The sequence below is a fragment of the Nycticebus coucang genome, chromosome 21, assembly GCF_027406575.1.
Source record: "Nycticebus coucang isolate mNycCou1 chromosome 21, mNycCou1.pri, whole genome shotgun sequence".
Classification (NCBI taxonomy): domain Eukaryota; kingdom Metazoa; phylum Chordata; class Mammalia; order Primates; family Lorisidae; genus Nycticebus; species Nycticebus coucang.
Window position 1 is genome coordinate 53,533,813 of NC_069800.1, and position 18,612 is coordinate 53,552,424.

The window sequence follows — 18,612 nt, forward strand, 5'->3', positions numbered from 1 at the left end:
CCCTGTGGGCCAATGAGAACCCAGCCTTCAAATAAGTGAGTTTCTCACTGTTAACAGCAGGGTTCAAAGGCAAATGGGTCAGAGGTGTTTTGTGGAGTACCTCCAGTTCTGATCTCTTAATTCTTCAAGGCACAGTATTTCCCAGACCTCCCCTCTAAATCTTTAAAATGAGACAGGAAGGTGAATAAAAGATACAGGTTAAATTACAAAGTAGAAAAAATATGCCCAGGCAAGAAGCTAAAATAAAAACCTGGTCTTAAACCATTCAAATAGGAAGCATTTATCCCCAAGAATTAAGGTTGGGATCTCCACACTTCCACCCCTGCATGTTTCCTCTCTGGAACAGGCATGGCCTGCTACTGCGTTGTGACTAATTCTCCCCCACCACAAAAGTGGAATGAGGAAGATTATTTAAACAGCACCAGGCTGTTGAGCTGAGGATTAGGGAGAAAAGCAGGTTCCTCTGCAAAAAGTTTATCATCCAGAACTTTCCTCTCTCCCTCTCTCTGCTGGAACTTGAGTTGAACAGAGAGCGGGTCCTTTCAGATCTTCCCCTCACAGACAACCTCACAAGCTAAACCAAAGGAAGAAATAAAATAAACTGCTTCTACTGGTGCGAATGGTTTGGGGTGCCAGAGCTTTCCAAACATTCAGGCTGACACTGAAGTGATTAAGCATCTGAGCAATCACTGTAGATGCAATTCCATGAGACTGCGGTTCAATGAGAAGAAATGGGTGCATCACCAATTGATACGGCTGGAATTTTCCATTTGGAAGACTCAAAGGCAGGGCAGGAAGGAGGAGGCTGAGGAGAGAATGTCCCGTCTGTGTTCCGTGGTCTGGGACTGCAATGAGGCAAAGGACAAGTCCAAAGAGGCGGCCTCAGGCCCGGAACCCGAACCCCAGGGTAAGATGGAGATGTGTTTAGGAGAGTTCCACGTGGCTGGTTGGGAGAAGAGGATTCAGGATGGGAGCTGGATAGAAAGGAAAAGATTATAGCTCAGAATTAAATTACAGGCAGGCGCTTGGAAGCCTCAGACTTAACTAGTCCCAGTAGAAAGAAGAAAGGAAGGTAATTAGGGTTGAAATCAGAATACGAACACCTTTAGCATTCTGATGTTGAACCCCATCAACAATTTCCTTTACACAGCATCTGCAGATAAAACCTAAACCAAACATTTTTTTTAAAAAAAGTCACCGAAGAAACAATTGACATGTTGTCACCCATGGTTTTCATCAGAAGACAGCAGCCTGCTAAACTTAAAACACTTCACTTATAAGCAACGATATGACAGAGCTTTATCGAAGATGACTTTAGCACTAATACTTTCTACTCCAACTTCAAGGGAAAACATTCTCCACTCAGAAACACACTCTGCCTGGACAGGTCATCTAACTGGATGCTGTTGACAGGTTCTTGCTCAGGGTGACTGGGGATAAATTTTAACAAAAAGCCCCGTGCAGCCCTCAGAGATGGGTAGATGGTTAACTTCAAAAGAACAAACAGCAATCTTCATCTTTCTAGTAACTTGAATAGTTTCCCTCTCTAGCATGAAGTATGTGAAATCCTAAACTTTTTTGAAACCAATCCCCAATTTTGAGTGACAGAAAAAAAAAGCTAATCTGTGATCCAACTAAATGTAGAGTGGTGTGAAGGCAACGATTATGGGTGACTGAGCCAAAAAAACCCACTGCAAGGATTTCTGCAGCGATGAAACATTCAAAGGTGTATTGATCTTGGGGGAGGGCTGCATTCAAGAGAACAATTATTTGGCTTGTAACAGCCTGGAGGAGCTGAATACTTCAGGCAGAAATGCTGCTGAGAGGGGAAGAAAATGCAAACTAGTTATGTGGTGGCTATTTGCTGCTGAGTTTAAGTTAATCAATTCTGGAGCAGAGGGAGGGGGAAGTTCAGGTATTTTATCTTTCCAAGTATTGCAAGTGGGCACCGTAATCACCCAACTTTAGCAATAGCACCACCACTTTACAGCCCAAATTTCAAGCACAACAATTTAAGAAAACCATCTTTTTCACAGATCAGGAATCCATCCATCCTTTCAAAAGGAACCCGTGGACCTACAGGCATGCACCCACACGTGCGCACGCGCGTGTACACACACACACACACAAAATATCTTGCATTTGACTAAAGGAAATTGCAGTGTCTATGCATTAAAAGGGGTTTAAAAAAAAAAAAAACTTCATTTACAAAAGCAAAGACCAGAATGCAAAATTAGTCATTTTGAATACCCACATCTAAAGCAACTTCCTTTTTCTACACCACTGATCTCTCTCTCTCTCTTTTTTTTTTTTTTTTGGTTTAATGCTAAGAACTAGTATGTTGTTGGGGAGAGAAAACTATGAATATTACATCAAAAGTGGTGGCAACAAAAGATTTCTACCTATCAAGATTTGCCCCACAGTTCTTGGTCTATTTAAGAACTGTTCAGTCATTTGGGGGGGGCAGCGGGGGGAGGGTGCAAATAATTATTATGATTATTATTATAAAGAAAAAGCAACTACATCTGGGAAAAACACTTTGAACTGTCATTAACACACATTCACACATTAAGGTCTTAGAAAACATACAGCTTCTTTCCAAATCCACTACCTTCCAACAACCCTGATCATCTAAATCAAAAACAATGGGACAAACAAACCCTTGTTTCAAACTGACAGGACTTGTTTTTTCTTTAAAGGTTCTGATGAGAAGACTGGGTACCCCCTTTCCTCCTAAAGAAAAAGATAAAAATTAGCTGAAAACTATAAACAACCTCTTCGCCCCAACAGGAAGATACACCACCAATTACTTCTATACATTGTGTATGCCACCACCACCTCTTACAAGTCATCTGCCTGTGGATGTCACAAACTGACATTTCAGGTAATTCAAGAAAAAATAACAGTGCCTGCAAACACCACCAAGACCATCCCATCCAGTCCCCCAAAGAATAAAAGATTTCTTTCCCTCAATGCCTGAGCAAGAAAGCCTATGCTTATTTCTCATCCTGCATGCACTGAAAAAAGAGCAATTAAAAGTTGCAGATGAACTCCTGCACCTCCAGGACGCTTTAAGCCTTCTGATTATTAATTCTGAGGACTCAGGGCTGGTCCGTAATTCCCAGGAATCTCATCCCCAACACTTGCAAAAGAGAAAAAGAAAAAAGAAAAGCATCTCGTTTGGGGGGGGGGGGGGATGCCTGGATACACAATGCCCAGATATTTCTTTTTCCCCAAGTGCTCCATGCCCTTACTGACTTTTAACGAAGAATATCTAAACCCATCTAGCATACATAACCAACATGCACAGACTCTGGTTCTACAGATGAGGATCATCACACAGCAATTCAAGAATCATGCATCATTCGAAAGGACTTTTCCTGGGTTTTACTTTCATTCAAAATACCAAAAGGGTCCAGGCTGTAAGAAATACTTAATCCCCAAGGCACAACATCTTCCTCTTGCAGATCACAAAATAGTTAACATCAAAATAAAAAAGAAAACATGCTTCCTTAAATCTGCAATTAATTTTTTACAAAATTTGGGAGGGGGGAGGGAATGGTTAGCAGAGCAGCTTTATATAAGCACTCACCTAAAACAGGCAGAGTCATCGGTAGCTAAGCTATTTATGCAGGATTCTTAAAATGGCGTCTGGCAACACTGCCTCATTCCTGTATTGAAGCTAAAATGGTAGCAGTTTGTTCAATAGCTGTAGCTCTTGTTTGAACAGCCCTGCTAGTTTCAAAGCCACCTTCCTAAATAGGAAAAGCTCAACCAAGGGATATCAACAACCCAACGTTTAGAAGCTTAAAAAAAAAAAAAAACCTGCAGTGACAAGGGGACTTTGTGAAGTCACAGGTTCCTAAGGAAAAGTCTTCTCTTTTAGATCCTGAGCCTTCCACATGATGCTCTGTGATGAGGCCCCATTGCCCTCAAATTAGGTGGGTAGAAGGTTAGAACTGTGCAGCCCCATGGCATACAATGCAGACAGACAGGTGTCTGTGCAAACACAAAAATGCTCCAAGGGAGCAGCCTGGGGGTGAGGGAGAGAGGAAGCCTGTTCCCCCTTCTCAGTCTACTAGAAACCAGCTTTGTTTGCATCCATACCAAAACGGAGCTAGGGTAGGTAAAATGAAAATGCTTCAAGAACACCAGACATCTAAAAAAACCAAGCTAAAGGGCTGCCCCTCAGTCTCAGGCCAAGGTAAAATAAAAAGGCTGTTTGTAAGTCTCTAAACAGCCACCAAATACCCAGCCCTCTGAAGCAGCCAGTCCTAAGAGTTAACATCAAGGAAAGACAATCTGAGCCTGCAGAGGAGAAACACAAGTAAAACATCCCCTTATGCAATGCACAGGATACTCACAAATTAGATTTTTGTCCACTCCCAACAGGGCCCTGAGAATTAACAATGAGTTTTGCAAAACCCGCTCTGAGAGGCCGAACAGCCTCATAGTGGATAATGCAATTTACTGTTACAGGTCTGAGAATTGGCTTCAGAACTCCTCTAATGCTGAGAGTGGGGAGTTTCAAGGTGACTGCTTTTTAGCTCTAGGGGAGAAAGGAGGGCATGCTGCCCAAGGCCATGCCAGGGCAAGGACGGCTCCGGTAGGTAGGTAATCGTGATGAGGGTGGAGGGGTGGCAGCCTGCTGGCTGCAGAGCTGGCATGGCCACTGCCTGCCTGTTTGTCTGCAAGGAGAGCAGGGCGGGGGAAGGGCAACCACAGTCTTGGCAACCTGAAGCCAGGGGTGAATCCTTACTCATTTTTGCATTTTTAACAGCAACCAAAGGGCTTCTAAAATTATTCCCTTTTTAAATCTGCTGTGGAATGTATCTTTGAATGTATCTTTCTTTTCAGGGTCAACCAGAGGCAAAGCTACGTCTAGGGCTCCCAGGCTGACAGATGTTTGCTGCCTCTGCTACAGGAGAGAGAGGGGAAAGAAGGCAAAAGAAACAAAGAGATCACATATTTGAAGTGGTTGGACTTTTAAAAACCTACCTTTGCCTTCAGAGTTTTCTAGGTTACTGTCACCCTGCTTACTAAAAAGGATTTTCCCCCTTTTTCCCCACCATTTCTCCCAGGGAAAGGGGGGAATGTTTTGTTTAAAAGAAAAGGGGTTGCAAGAAAGAAAGGAAAAAAGCTATTGTTTTCATCCCTAATTTATAATCCAAGAGGCCCCATTGTTTCTTTCTTTCTGACTCAAATCTTTGAGCTGTTAATTATAAAAGTAACTGGACTTGTCTCCAACGGGCTAAGTACGTTCATGCTCAGCAATTAGAAAAACTCTGTAGAAAGTTTACGGAGTGATTATATATAATTAATTCCTAGTTACAGACTGAACACTGACCATTTTCTGGAGCTAATAAAAGCAGTTACTCCCCCTCCCCCACGTGAATGCCACTTTATTTCCCAAAGCAGAAAGTGAATCCATCCTGGAGGGTCTTGAAGGAAAAAAAAGAGAGGGAATCAAAAGCTCCAGTGTGTCTGTGTTTGTTCCTTGCAGCTGTGCATCCTCTTTGGGGACTGGGGAGGCAGAAGAAAAAAGGAAAACAGCCCAACCTTCTGTTCCTCCCTGTGCAATTTACAAATGTGGCACAAGAGAACATTCTACCTTGATGAGAAAAAGGGGTTGGGGGGAGATGCCCTACGAATGGAATATAGGAGACTCTTCAACTTGGTAGATCTGCTTTTCCTAAAAGGAACAAAGATGGTAGAAATTTCCAGAAGGCCCATTCTCAGTCCAGCCACTCCAATTGTCAATCTTTAACCTTTCCTCCAACTCTGTTGGTTCAAAAGCTACAGAGAGGAGTTCCACTGGGCTGCTCTGGGAACCAGGACTGCTACCCCTACCTAGTTAGTCCTGCTGCAATGCAGACACATTTCTTGTTTTCCCCTTTAGAGAAAATGGAAAATAATGCTACTTGGAAAGTAATTAACTTTTTACAGACCCATGTTAAGTGGTGGTCACAGTACATACCAAAGGAAAAGTGGCTAGTTTGGTCCAGGGTTGGGAACTTCCTGGGACCACGCATTTTAAAACAGATCTTGGCTTTCCAAACCTGTGGGAGCCATTTTAATGCACGCTTTTAGAGGACAAATGCTTTGCCCTTAAGTTCCCTTCCAGCCCAACAAATACAGTATTATGCAAACGTTGAAGGCACCAAACCAGGAGTCTTGTGATTAGATATTGCTTCTAGGAAGGCCACAAGAACCTCAATGTGTAATATCCATTTACAGCAAAGCCATAAGAACAAAGAAAATAGCTGAGTATCCGAACTTACTTCTGTGGGATAGTGGCACTATTCAGGTTTAAATATATAACATCATAACTGCCTGTACTTTTACTCTAAGAAGCTGGCCTGCCTAACAGACTTTTCTCAACCTGGAATTTGGTACATTTTCCCTGATTAAATGAGCTTTTTTTCCAAGTGGTGTCAAAAGGTGGGTTGGTGGACACTACCTCAAAAGAAAACAAGATTACTGACTCCATAAAGTTGGCATAACACAGCAACTGAATATGTTTCCATTTACAGTCATGCTGGACTGCTCCCCAAGCTGGAAATTTATGTTGTGAACTTCTAGGGAAATACTAAAAGTAATGCTAAACAAGAGTCTATACTTTTTCCACTTTTAAATTCTAGCTGCAGCATTCAGAGATCAGGGGAAATGTTAAAAGTGAGAAATAAATCATATGTGAGCCCAGCATGCATACAGATGTGTGAGTGAGGCTTGGAAAAAGGCTAAATCTGTTGATCAGTGAGTCCTGAATCAAACCAAGTTTGGTGGTAGATGGGATTTTGCACTGTGTGTTCAGTATCCTGAAACATTAAGTACTGATACCATCACCACCACCAGCTCCTCCCCCACCAATGTTTTTAGGGCTCTGTATCTCTTAAGAAAAATCAGTTTTCATTGCATTTCACCAGATCACCTACCCGAAGTTGTAACAACCAAACAAACACCATTAAAGGTCCAGACTCAAGTCACAATGAACTGAACATTTCTTCCCCTGGCTAGGGGTAAACAGGAGTGTAATCTTCAATCCTAGCTGCAGGTAATAAGGAAAAACAGTGGGTTCAAACACTCACCCAAAATCAAGACACTCTTTTAAAAAGCTCTTATTTTTGTTCCTGCAAATGAAGCCCCCCACTGCTGTAGCCAAGACCCCTATTACAAACAGACCCCAAATGTTCACAAAACTCTACATGGTCACGGAGGAAATGGATTGCTTTACTTACCCAACAAATGTTCAAGCAACCATCTCATTTTTCCACAGTTAGGAAGAGAGAACAAGCTGGCAGAATTGGGACTTGATCAAAAACAAAATTTTTTTGAACAGTTATTAGAACCACACAACAACACTACCACAACCCAACAACTGAATATGGAATGCTGTCAGGAGCCACAGCCATGATTTTGTTGCCTCTGCACTCTATCACACAGGAGGATGATACAATGTAAAAAGGGCAGAGGGGATAGGAAAATGAAAACAAAAATAAAAGATAACATTAGTTCATTGAAATCATGCAAGAGTAGAAAGCTAAGGGATTCAAAGAGTTCTCAGATTTCTGTTTGGAGGATGTTGTCCAAGATCTCTCTTCCCCCCACCACCACCACCACTCCTTAATCCCCCATCCCTACTCCAAAAACTTCCTCCAAAGCCTAGAAAACACTTTTTAGAAGCATTTGCTGGCTGTAGGCTGGCTTGCAGAAGAACACTCAGTATCAACCTAAGTCAGGAAAAAAGGCTGAACAATGTAGTTTCAAGAGAAGAAGCCCTGTAGGATGAGAAAAGACCATGTACAGACACCACCACCCACCTAGGCCCCAGAAGCCACTCTCCCCTTAGCCCTGCTCTGCTAGGGCTGGGTTCTTTTGCAAACACACGTTCTCTCTTGTCAGAACTTAGTCCAGCCTTCCCAGAACCTCTCTGGAGAAGCAGACTTGCCTGCTCTGCTGCCTGCCATGAGCTCTCCTTGAAGAAAAGCCTGCCTGCTTACCTTCCACTTTCTTCCCCCAGCAGGCATGTGCCACAAGAGAAGACAATAGTGCGGGGGGGTGGGTGGGACTGCTCAGAGAAGGAAAGACAGAGACAGGAAAAGGGGGGGAAAAAAAGGACAAGGGGGGAAAGCTGCTTTTTTGGCATACCAGGATCTAGCTTCAAACTATTCTAGATACACCATGCCCTGGTGGAAGAAAAGGTGTGCCAGGCCCTTGCCAGTTTGCAAAATCAAGCTATGGCTAATGGCTACTTAGCCATGTGACCCAAGAAAGCAAAAAATTCTCTCTAAACAGTTCCAAGTTAACATAAGTGCTCTGGGGTGAGTGTGGCACAGCCAGCCACAGAGAAATCACACTGCTCGCCCACAATTCGGATGTCTCAGAGGGAGGGGGGAAAAAGATGGTTAAAAAGTCGAGCTTACCTCTGTGGATGCATTGTTAACACTGTGTAATGTCAATACTTATAAAACATGGAGGACAGGCTCCTAGTTCTCACAGAAAAAGGGTTTGGCACTTGGGCTGATGATCTGGCCGCCTAATAAAAGCTCATCCCCGATTGGCTGCCCCGGCAAATCCAAGTGTAAAACCGCCTCGGATTGGCTGAAACACTTCCTGAGCGATTATCTTTGTGAGGCTCGGGTGAGCAAGAGCCATCCTGTGCATAGAAAAAGACAGGCTAAGCTAGGCCTTTCGCAGAGAGAAAAACTTGGGAAAGGGGCCCCCGCACGCACTTCTCCCACACCCAGCCTAGATCTCCGGCAGGGGCAAACCAGTACAGCCAGCCTGACCTGCTCCAGCAAAGCCTGAGGCCCGGATGCCCCTGGGAAGAGGGTTTCTAGGGTCGCCTGGAAGGGCTCAGCCTCACCTGCCCCCGCAGAAGCGGCCCTTTTCTAAGCTGCGAGGCTAGTCCTTTTCTAGGACAGTCAGCAGAGTGACTGTCCAAGGGGAAGCCGGGGAGGGAGAGCCCCAGGGAAGAGGCCAAGGGGGTGAGCAGCAAGGGCCTGAGGCAGGCCTCGGAGGAGCTGAGTTTGCACAGGCAGCGCAGGAAGCCCCTGGAAGGGCGCAGAGAGCAGCCTGGTTCCTCAGCGGAGTCGCCGCGCTGGTGCTGCTGCTGCTGCTGGGAGGAGGGGACCAGAGTGGTCAGGTTTGCACAGTCATTGTCAAAATGCCTTCAGAGAAAGCAGGCCAGGGGAGCCATTAGCTTCTTACCCCCCTGGGGCAGTCCTCAAAGGGAATCCAAACAGGGCTCCTGCCTCCCTGCCAGGATGCCAAGGGGGGGGTCCCTCTCTGTCCTTACCCTAAGAAAGGCCAAATGTGCTCCTAGCAGGCCAGAGGCCTGGACCTACGAACTTCCCGGCCCCTCCCCCACCTTGAGGCCTGCTAAACCTGTCAGTTAAACAAAACTCTGACTTCCGTATTAGTCTGCGATGCCTTCGGCTTCCTGCCTGTTAACCCTCTCTCGGACTTGGGGCCTGCCTGGAAAAAACTAGGCCCTGAGATCGCAGAAAAGGCCTGTGGAAAAATACCAGCTGCAGCTCTCCCAGCAGATGCAGAAAGAGAGAGAGGAGCTGCTGTCTCTCCTTTTTGCTTCCCAAGGAGGCGTGTACCTTCTGAATCCAGGGCACAGGCAGTGCTTCTCGGGCTGAGAAGCCATTGAAATCCAGAGGGAGAGAGATGGCAAACTCAGCTAGCAAACAAGAAGCCCCATTATTAGCCAGGCCTACACCCACAGGTTAGCCCTTCCTGCCACAGTCAGCCCGGGTCTGTGCGCGCTTGGGGAACCCGGCTCTCTGCGGTGGGCAGACAGATCCCCAGAGCTTCACAAGGATTCCTGCTTCCATTTATTTGATGGCTTCTTTTCGTCCTCTAAAGGCAGATGGAACAGCCATGTCACACACAGCCCTATGCATTGCACCCCCAACCCACGCTGGCCCCCATCTCTGGTGCTGCTCCCCTGTAAAACATTAACTAGTCGTACGGAGCTGCTCATAATTATGTCCATTTCCAGAGTATTAGCAGGTCTTTTTTGCCTTTTTTCCTCCCTAAAGCTGCCTTTGTAGTTGGTCTGTACCCAGAGAAAAGGATCTTCAAAATGTCCAAGCTTGCTGTCTTTCCTCCTCCTTTCTTAAGCGACAAGGTGTTTAATGAGATTTTTTTAAACAGCAAGCTGGACAAACAGAAGCTAAATTAACACCATTCTTTAGAGGCTGGAGAAGGCTCCCAGAGTTGACGCAGCCAGGAGGTAAAACTATGTATAGAGCAATAAAGTCTCCCCCCTTCTCCTAAAATTAGGACTTACTTGGGGGCTTTTGTGTCCCACAGTTACCAGAAAGAAAACCAGAGAAAACCAGGAGTGGATGGCCCTGCTCACCCTGCCCGCCGGCCCCCACCCCCCACACATGGACAACGGATGCCTACTGCATGTACGGAAATTCTAAATTCCTCCTGGCTGGGAATCTTTATATCAAACAGGATCAGGAATGAGCCAGGAATCCAAACACCCCACTGCAGAGCAGGGCCCAGGCTTTATAGTTGTTGTTGTTACAGGCCAAGATGCAGAGAGGGACAACTCCCATGGCCAACCAGCCAGACAAAAGGTCCAGCGTTCAGGACAACAGGCGTGGGCCTCAACAGAAAGGAGGGGCCTGCTGTTCCTGGAGATGGAACCTATACAGGGACTAAATGGGGTACAAGGGATGGAGGCCTCATCTGAGCCGCCCGTGCACCCTCTCACAGCTGTGTGAGCAGCAGCCCTCCACCAGGGTTCCATATGACTACTTTGTTTCCATGGATGTTGCTTTGGGATGTTGCAAAATGAAAAACAAGACCATGGGCTGGGTGGAGGACCTGCCTGCAATGCACTCCAGGACCCAATGAGGAAATGAAACATGCCCTGGTGCAGTGTGGGTGGATTTTAACCTGGGATTAAAGCTTGTTGCATAAACAGCGGCAGCGTCCCTCTCCCTGTCCCTTTCCCCCCTCCCTCTCTGATCACTTGATCACTGGAAATGTTTTCTGGGGCAAAGAGCAGGAAGCTGCTGGCTCATTCTGGCAGCTCTACTCTGTTTGAGGAATGCTATTGGCATTCGGGTAGGTCTGGGGTTATCTGAAAAATGGCAATTCGGCAGGGGACAGAGACCAAAGTATGGTGGCAGATGGAATCCTGGGAGGAACACGGATTGAAAAGGGAAGCCTGGGGCGGGCCTCCTAAGGCCCAACCAAGGGCTTGATGGAATGTGGCTGATAAGCAGACATTATAGAAAACAGAATGTTGCAGGCCACAATCTACAGATCCAGGCCCTGGCTCTTCTCAAAACCCCACAAGAGCCATGGAAATGAGTAGCCCCAGCAGCTACTACCAAATCAGTGCTTTACATAGACTAACTGCGTGAGGCAGGGAGGATTGTCAGAAACCTGGAACTGGGCCCATAGGGGTAAAGGGAGCTGCCCAAGGTCACACAGCTGGCAAGTGCCAGAGATCACACTTTTCCAACCCAGTTATGACTTCATATCCTTAGAGTCTAGACCTCCACCTGCCTCTAAAAGAAAACAGAAACAAAGCTGAATGAAGCAAAGCAAAAAACACCAGGCTAAAACCTACAAATGGCCACTGTATGACCTGCGTTTTCTTTTAGGAGGTTGATTCTTTTCAGATGGGTTTTTTCTTTTTTTGTTTGTTTTTTGTAGAGACAGAGTCTCACTGTACCGCCCTCGGGTAGAGTGCCGTGGCGTCACATGGCTCACAGCAACCTCTAACTCTTGGGCTTACGCGATTCTCTTGCCTCAGCCTCCCGAGCAGCTGGGACTACAGGCGCCCGCCACAACGCCCGGCTATTTTTTTGTTGCAGTTTGGCCGGGGCTGGGTTTGAACCTGCCACCCTCGGTATATGGGGCCCGGCGCCCTACTCACTGAGCCACAGGCGCCGTCCTCAGATGGGTTTTAAGCATTGAATAATGGAGCTGAGAGAGACTTTTTGGATTAGATTCATTCAAATCTCCTCGTTACAGGGTAAGGCCCAGAGAAAGTTCCCCTCTTCCTACAAACCTGCAGTCAGGTTTGCATCTCCAAAATTTGCCATCTCCAAAATTAGTTTTTGGTTTTTGTTTTTTGTTTTTTGTTTTTGTAGAGACAGAGTCTCACTGTACTGCCCTCAGGTAGAGTGCCGTGGCGTCACACGGCTCACAGCAACCTCTAACTCTTGGGCTTATGCGATTCTCTTGCCTCAGCCTCCTGAGCAGCTGGGACCACAGGCACCCGCCACAACGTCCGGCTATTTTTTTTTTTTTTTTTTTTTTTTGGCCGGGGCTGTGTTTGAACCCGTCACCTTCAGCATATGGGACCGGCGCTCTACCCCTTTGAGCCACAGGCGCCGCCCAACGTCCGGCTATTTTTTTGTTGCAGTTTGGCCGGGGCTGGGTCTGAACCCTCCACCCTTGGCATATGGGGGCCGGCGCCCCACTCACTGAGCCACAGGCGCCGTCCAAAATTAGTTTTTTATATGCCCTGAAACCAGTGGTTCTTCACCAGGATTTGCCTCCCAGAGGACATTTAGCAATGACTACAGACTTGGTTTTTCACAACCAGGGGTGTTGGTACTACCGGAATTTAGTGAAGGCCAGGGATACTGCAAAACATCCCTCCTACAGGACCCTCCCCCCCATAAGGAACGATCAGATCTGAAATATCCACAGTGCCAAGGTTGGGAAACCCTGGCTTAGATGAAATGGAAGAAAAAAATTCAATCGTTGTACTTCTGGATAGAAAAGTCAACACAAGTCTAAACAAGCAGGTTCCTTGGTGATATTAATAAGCAGTGAGCTAATAAAAATAGATTAAAACGTGTCTCTGTTAGTATTCCCAAGGGGGCAGAGAGATGGGGGAGGGGGACGCAATCAGGCTGTAGGAAGCCAGGCAGAGTGTCTGTTGCAGAAATAATGCTGGTCTCAAAGGAGAAGAAAGGATGGCCCCCGCTCCCTTCTCCAGGCACCTTCCTCTCCTGGGCCTGGCCTTGCTGAAATGGCTCCAACCGCGCTGGCCAGCAGCCAGGCAAGCGGCCTGTTAGGCCGGCTATGGAAATAAGCACACTCTGAGTTATGGAGTTATCTGCTTCAAGCTAGCAGCAGGCCTCTCTTTTGTAGGAAAAGGATAGGATTGAGGGAGGGCAGTGTGTTTTAAATACCTCCTTTTGTTCTGTTCCTTTTGGGCCAATTAGAACCGAGGCTAACTTCACGCTCACCTTCAGAGCAAGGAGCTGACTCGGGTGAGGCAGACAGGGATCCTTCCTTCCTTCCTAGTCCCTCCCTCAGAAGATATTCTATTCTGAGAGAGGTGTGGGTTTCTTTCCTTCTTTCCAGGAAAGACTGGCAGGATTATTAGGCAAACCAGAGGGAAAACAGAAAGGGCTGGAGGAAAGGGCCAGAGGGTATGGTCCCTGCCCCACCAGGCAATTGGCCACTGGGGCACGGTGGGGAGAGAAGATGTAAAGGACACAAGAGCAAAATGGAAATCAGGAGGAAAACTCAGGCCCTGCTCTCTGTAAGAATTACTATGGACAGGAGACGACATATTCATTTCTTCTGTTTGTTTCTCTCTCCCACTACTCCTGTGGTTCTCAATGGGGACAACTGGCAATTTCTGGAGATATTTTGAATTGTCCCATCTGGGGGCCAGGGGGTACTGGTACCTTGTGGGTAGAGCCAGGGATGCTGAACATCCCACAGTGCACAGGACACCCCCACACAACAGAGACTAAGCCAGCTCCAAATGTCAGTAGTACCAAGGTTGCAACATCTTGCACTAGACTGAGAGCTTTACCTTGTGTGAATTCTTCCCTACCATGTCCTCACAGTCCAACACATGCCCAACATGTAATGGAGCTCACCTCGCGACTTGGATGGTTGTAAGAGTGTCCTATCTGAGCCCTCTGTCCCTGCCCTTGCAAATGCTTATACACATGCATTCAGCTTTCACATACCCCTGGCACCACACAGGCTGTCAGTGACCCTTGTAAAACACAAGTCAGATCCTTTGCTCAAAATCCATCAGTGACACCCATCTCACTCCAGGTAAAAACTCAAGTCCTACCAATGGCCCACCAGCCTTCCCCCGGCTCAGTCAATCTCCTCCCCCTCACTCTGCACCAGCCACTCTGATCATCCAGCTGCTCTATCCACCTGATAACTTGTTCCTTCCCTCCTTTGGGCCTTTGCACTTGATCTTTTGCTGTGCCCCCTCTTAGCTAATCTTCTCCCTTTCCTAAACCGCCTAACAGCAAGCCGGTTTCTCCTCTGGGCCCCAACATGTCTGCATCTCCCTTCCTGCGTTAGAAAGGGTTCCTGGCACCAGCAAGGCATCCCTGTTGCTTCACATCTGATGCCTTCCCACCTGAGCCCTGGCTCAACAGCCAGCCCTGTTTCTCTTGCCACCTGAAGCTTTTCCTTTCTTCCCCACATCAAGAAGCAGAACCATGGGGCGGCGCCTGTGGCTCAGTCGGTAAGGCGCCGGCCCCATATGCCGAGGGTGGCGGGTTCAAACCCGGCCCCGGCCAAACTGCAATCAAAAAATAGGAGGGCGTTGTGGCGGGCGCCTCTAGTCCCAGCTGCTCGGGAGGCTGAGGCAAGAGAATCGCTTAAGCCCAGGAGTTGGAGGTTGCTGTGAGCTGTGTGAGGCCACGGCACTCTACCAAGGGCCATAGAGTGAGACTCTGTCTCTACAAAACAAAAAAAGAAAAGAAGCAGAGCTATGAAGTGGTTGAGTGTGGGGCGACTAGTGTCAGACTGTCTGGGTGTGAATCCCAGCTGCCCCACTGCCTAGCTGTGCAGCCTTATCTGAAGTCCTAAGATCTCAGCATCTTGATTACCTCATCTGTACATCAGGAGCAATAATAATACCAATCTGGAAGCATTATCTAAATCATCTCTAGACTTGGCACCCATACTCAGGGCTCCAGCCACATACAATGGGGCTGGTGGATTCGAACCCGGCCCAGGGCGTACTAAACAACAATGACAACTGCAACAAAAAAATATCCGGCATTGTGGCAGGCACCTGTAGTCCCAGCTACTTGTGAGGCTGAGACAAGAAAATTGCTTAAGCCCAAGAGTTGGAGGTTGTGGTGAGCTGCGATGCCATGGCACTCTACCTTGGGTGACATAGTGACAACTCTGTCTCAAAAAAAAAAAAAAAAAACTGGGCGGCGCCTGTGGCTCAGTGAGTAGGGCGCCAGCCCCATATGCCGAGGGTGGTGGGTTCAAACCCAGCCCCGGCCAAACTGCAACAAAAAAAAATAGCCGAGCGTTGTGGCGGGCGCCTGTAGTCCCAGCTGCTCGGGAGGCTGAGGCAAGAGAATCGCGTAAGCCCAAGAGTTAGAGGTTGCTGTGAGCCGTGTGACGCCACGGCACTCTACTGAGGGCGGTACAGTGAGACTCTGTCTCTACAAAAAAAAAAAAAAACTAAACTAAATCATCTCTATCAAGCACTTGCGTATTGCAGTGTCAGCACTCCTTAGTTGCTGTGACTATGTCTCTCAGCTTACTTATTTTTCTTTTTTTTTAGAGACAGAGTCTCACTTTATCACCCTTGGTAGAGTGCTATGACATCACAGCTCACAGCAACCTCCAACTCCTGGGTTTAGGCGATTCTCTCGCCTCAGCCTCCCCAGTAGCTGGAATTATAGGCGCCCACCACAACGCCTGGCTATTTTTTTTGTTGCAGTTTGGCCGGGGCTGGGTTTGAACCCACCACCATCGGTATATGGGGCCGGCGCCCTGCTCACTGAGCCACAGGCGCCGCCACTTTTTTTTTTTTTTTAAACAGTATCACTGTGTCACCCTCGGTAGCATGCCATGGCGTCACAGCTCACAACAACCTCAAACTCTTAAGGCTTAAGCAATAATTCTCTTGCCTCAGCCTCAGTTGCCCTGAGTAGAGTGCTATGGAGTCATAGTTCACAGAAACCTCAAACTCTTGAACTCAAGCCATCATCTAGCCTCAGCTTCCCTAGTAGCTGGGACTACAGGTGCCCACCACCAGTGTTTGTATTTTTAGTAGAGATAGGGTCTCACTGTTGCTATTATGGACAGACTATTCCAGGCTAGGGTGGTGCCTGTGGCTCAGTGAGTTAGAGCAGCAGCCCCATATACCAAGGGTGGCAGGTTCGAACCCAGCCCCGGCCAAACTGCAACAACAACAAAAAAATAGTCGGGCCCCTGTAGTCCCAGCTACTCGGGAGGCTGAGGCAAGAGAATCGCCTAAGCCCAGGAGCTGGAGGTTGCTGTGAGCTGCAACACCACAGCACTCTACCGAGGGCGACAAAGTAATACTCTGTCTCTAAAGAAAACAAAAGTTACCACTGATCAGCACGTCCTGCTAAGGAGTTTGTATAACACTACCAGCCCAGCACCTCCAACTCTCTGACTCTCTAACATTTCTCCCTCCAAACTCTTTTCCTTCTTTCCCTCAGTCAGTGCTCTTCGTCTGGGGACAAAGTGACGATGGAGTGGGGGAGTGTCTATTCTAAGGTTCCTCCCTTACTATCTATGAGAACTTGCTCAAATCATTTAAACTTTTAGTGCCTTGTTGCCATATCTATAAGGTAGGGATTATAGTCCTCACCTCAGAGTTACTGTGAGAATTATTTAACACAGAAAACATGCTCAAGAGTGTGCAATGCTTCTTACCACCCTCTCATGCAAAGATTTCATCTGGTGGCTCAGCACCTGTGGCTCATGCGGCTAAGGTGCCAGCCACATACACCTGAGCTGGCAGGTTCAAATCCAGCCCAGGCCCGCCAAACAACAATGACAGCTGCAACCAAAAAATAGCCGGGTATTGTGGTGGGCGCCTGTAGTCCCAGCTACTTGGGAGGCAGAGGCAGGAGAATCGCTTGAGCCCAGGAGTTGGAGGTTGCTGTGAGCTGTAATACCATGGCACTCTACCCAGGGTCATAGCTTGAGGCTCTGTCTCAAAAAAAAAAAAAAAGATTTCGGGCGGCGCCTGTGGCTCAGTGAGTAGGGCGCCAGCCCCATATGCCGAGGGTGGCGGGTTCAAACCCAGCCCCGGCCAAACTGCAACCAAAAAATAGCCAGGCGTTGTGGCGGGCGCCTGTAGTCCCAGCTGCTCGGGAGGCTGAGGCAGGAGAATCGCGTAAGCCCAAGAGTTAAGAGGTTGCTGTGAGCCGTGTGACGCCACGGCACTCTACCCGAGGGCGGTACAGTGAGACTCTGTCTCTACAAAAAAAAAAAAAAAAAAAGATTTCATCTGCTGTCACAGCAGATTTCAGATCTAACCACCAGGTCCAGCTTCTCCCCTGAGCCCCAAATTTATGTACTTAACCACGGGGCAGGCATTTTCTCCTGGCTGGTGATCCAGACAGTCCACAAATATGTATGGAGCGCCTCCTCTCCCTCTAAGTGCCAAACTCACTGTCCATTGCTACTGCTTTTCAGGAGCTGATAGCTGAGCAGAAGAGGCAATAAGCAATTAAACAAAAGCATGAACAAGATAAAGGTCAAATTGACACCAACTGCTATGTAGAAAAACAAAACAGGGGAAAGGAACAGGGGGATGGGAGGAAAGGGTTTGCTTTAGATTTGGGGCAGGGGGATGTTCAAATGAGGCTGTGACACTGGACTGACGAACACAGTATATTCCAGGGCCAGGGAAGAGGAAGAACAGAGGCCCTGAGCAGACCTAACTTCGCCAGCTTGATGTTTCAGAGGAAGGAAAAAAGGCCAAGTGTGGCTACAGGGAATGAGACACAGAGAAGCTGAAAGCAGAGAGAAGGTCAGAGACAAGGTCACTATTTCCTCCACCAAGTTTCATTCCTCAAACTCAAAATATTCCAGAATGTTCTTTACCTTCCCAGGACCACTCCACATCTAGTCCACACCATCCTTGAGCCCACCACAAATGACAGGCCCATAAAAAGATAATTAAGGCTGGATGCCCTGGCTCATGCCTGTAATCCTAGCTCTCTGGGAGGCCAAAGCCGGTGGATTGCTTGAGCTCAGGAGTTTGAGACCAGCCTGAGAAAGAGCAAGACCCCATCTCTGCTAAAAATAGAAAAACTAACCAAACCCGGGGGCAGATACCTGTAGTTTCAGCTACTCAGGAGGCTGAGGCAAGAGGATTTCTTGAGCCCAAGAGTGTGAAGTTGGTGTGAGCTCTGATGCCAAGGCACTCTAACCAGGGCAACAGAGACTCTGTCTCAAAAAAATATACACATATATGTGCAAATATATATGCATATATATATTTGTGTGTGTGCGCGTGTGTGTGGCATGCATGAATTATATGAAACTCAAAGTTCAATGTCCATAAATGAAGTGGGGTTTTTTCTTTGCATTTTTTTGGTTTTTTCTTTTTTACAATAGAGTTTCACTAAGTTGCCCTCAGTAGAGTACTGTAGCATCACAGCTCACAGCAACCTCAAACTCTTTGGGCTTAAGCCATTCTCTTGCCTCAGCCTCCCAAGCAGCTGGGACTACAGGCATTCAACACAACACCCGGCTATTTTTTGGTTGTAGTTGTCACTGTTGTTTGGCAGGCCCGGGCTGGATTCCAACCCACCAGGTGTATGTGGGTGGCGCCCTAGCCGCTGAGCTACAGGT

At 47.4% G+C, this 18,612-nt stretch overlaps 1 protein-coding gene across 16 annotated transcripts in view; it reads right to left on the minus strand.

Moving 5' to 3' along the window:
- ZMYND8 (zinc finger MYND-type containing 8) overlaps positions 1-10,062 on the minus strand; it is a 131,414-nt gene extending 121,352 nt beyond the window's left edge. For 10 of the 16 annotated variants that reach the window (XM_053574362.1, XM_053574359.1, XM_053574356.1 and 7 more), the window contains exon 1: positions 8,424-8,652. In XM_053574362.1, the coding sequence (XP_053430337.1) occupies positions 8,424-8,437 (14 nt within the window). In that variant the 5' untranslated portion in view covers positions 8,438-8,652. Of the gene's footprint in view, positions 1-744; positions 975-4,364; positions 4,516-8,423; positions 8,657-9,527 lie in introns of those variants that run through there. The other 6 variants (XM_053574353.1, XM_053574346.1, XM_053574363.1 and 3 more) reach the window with 5 other exon arrangements.
- Positions 10,063-18,612: the final 8,550 nt, after the last annotated feature.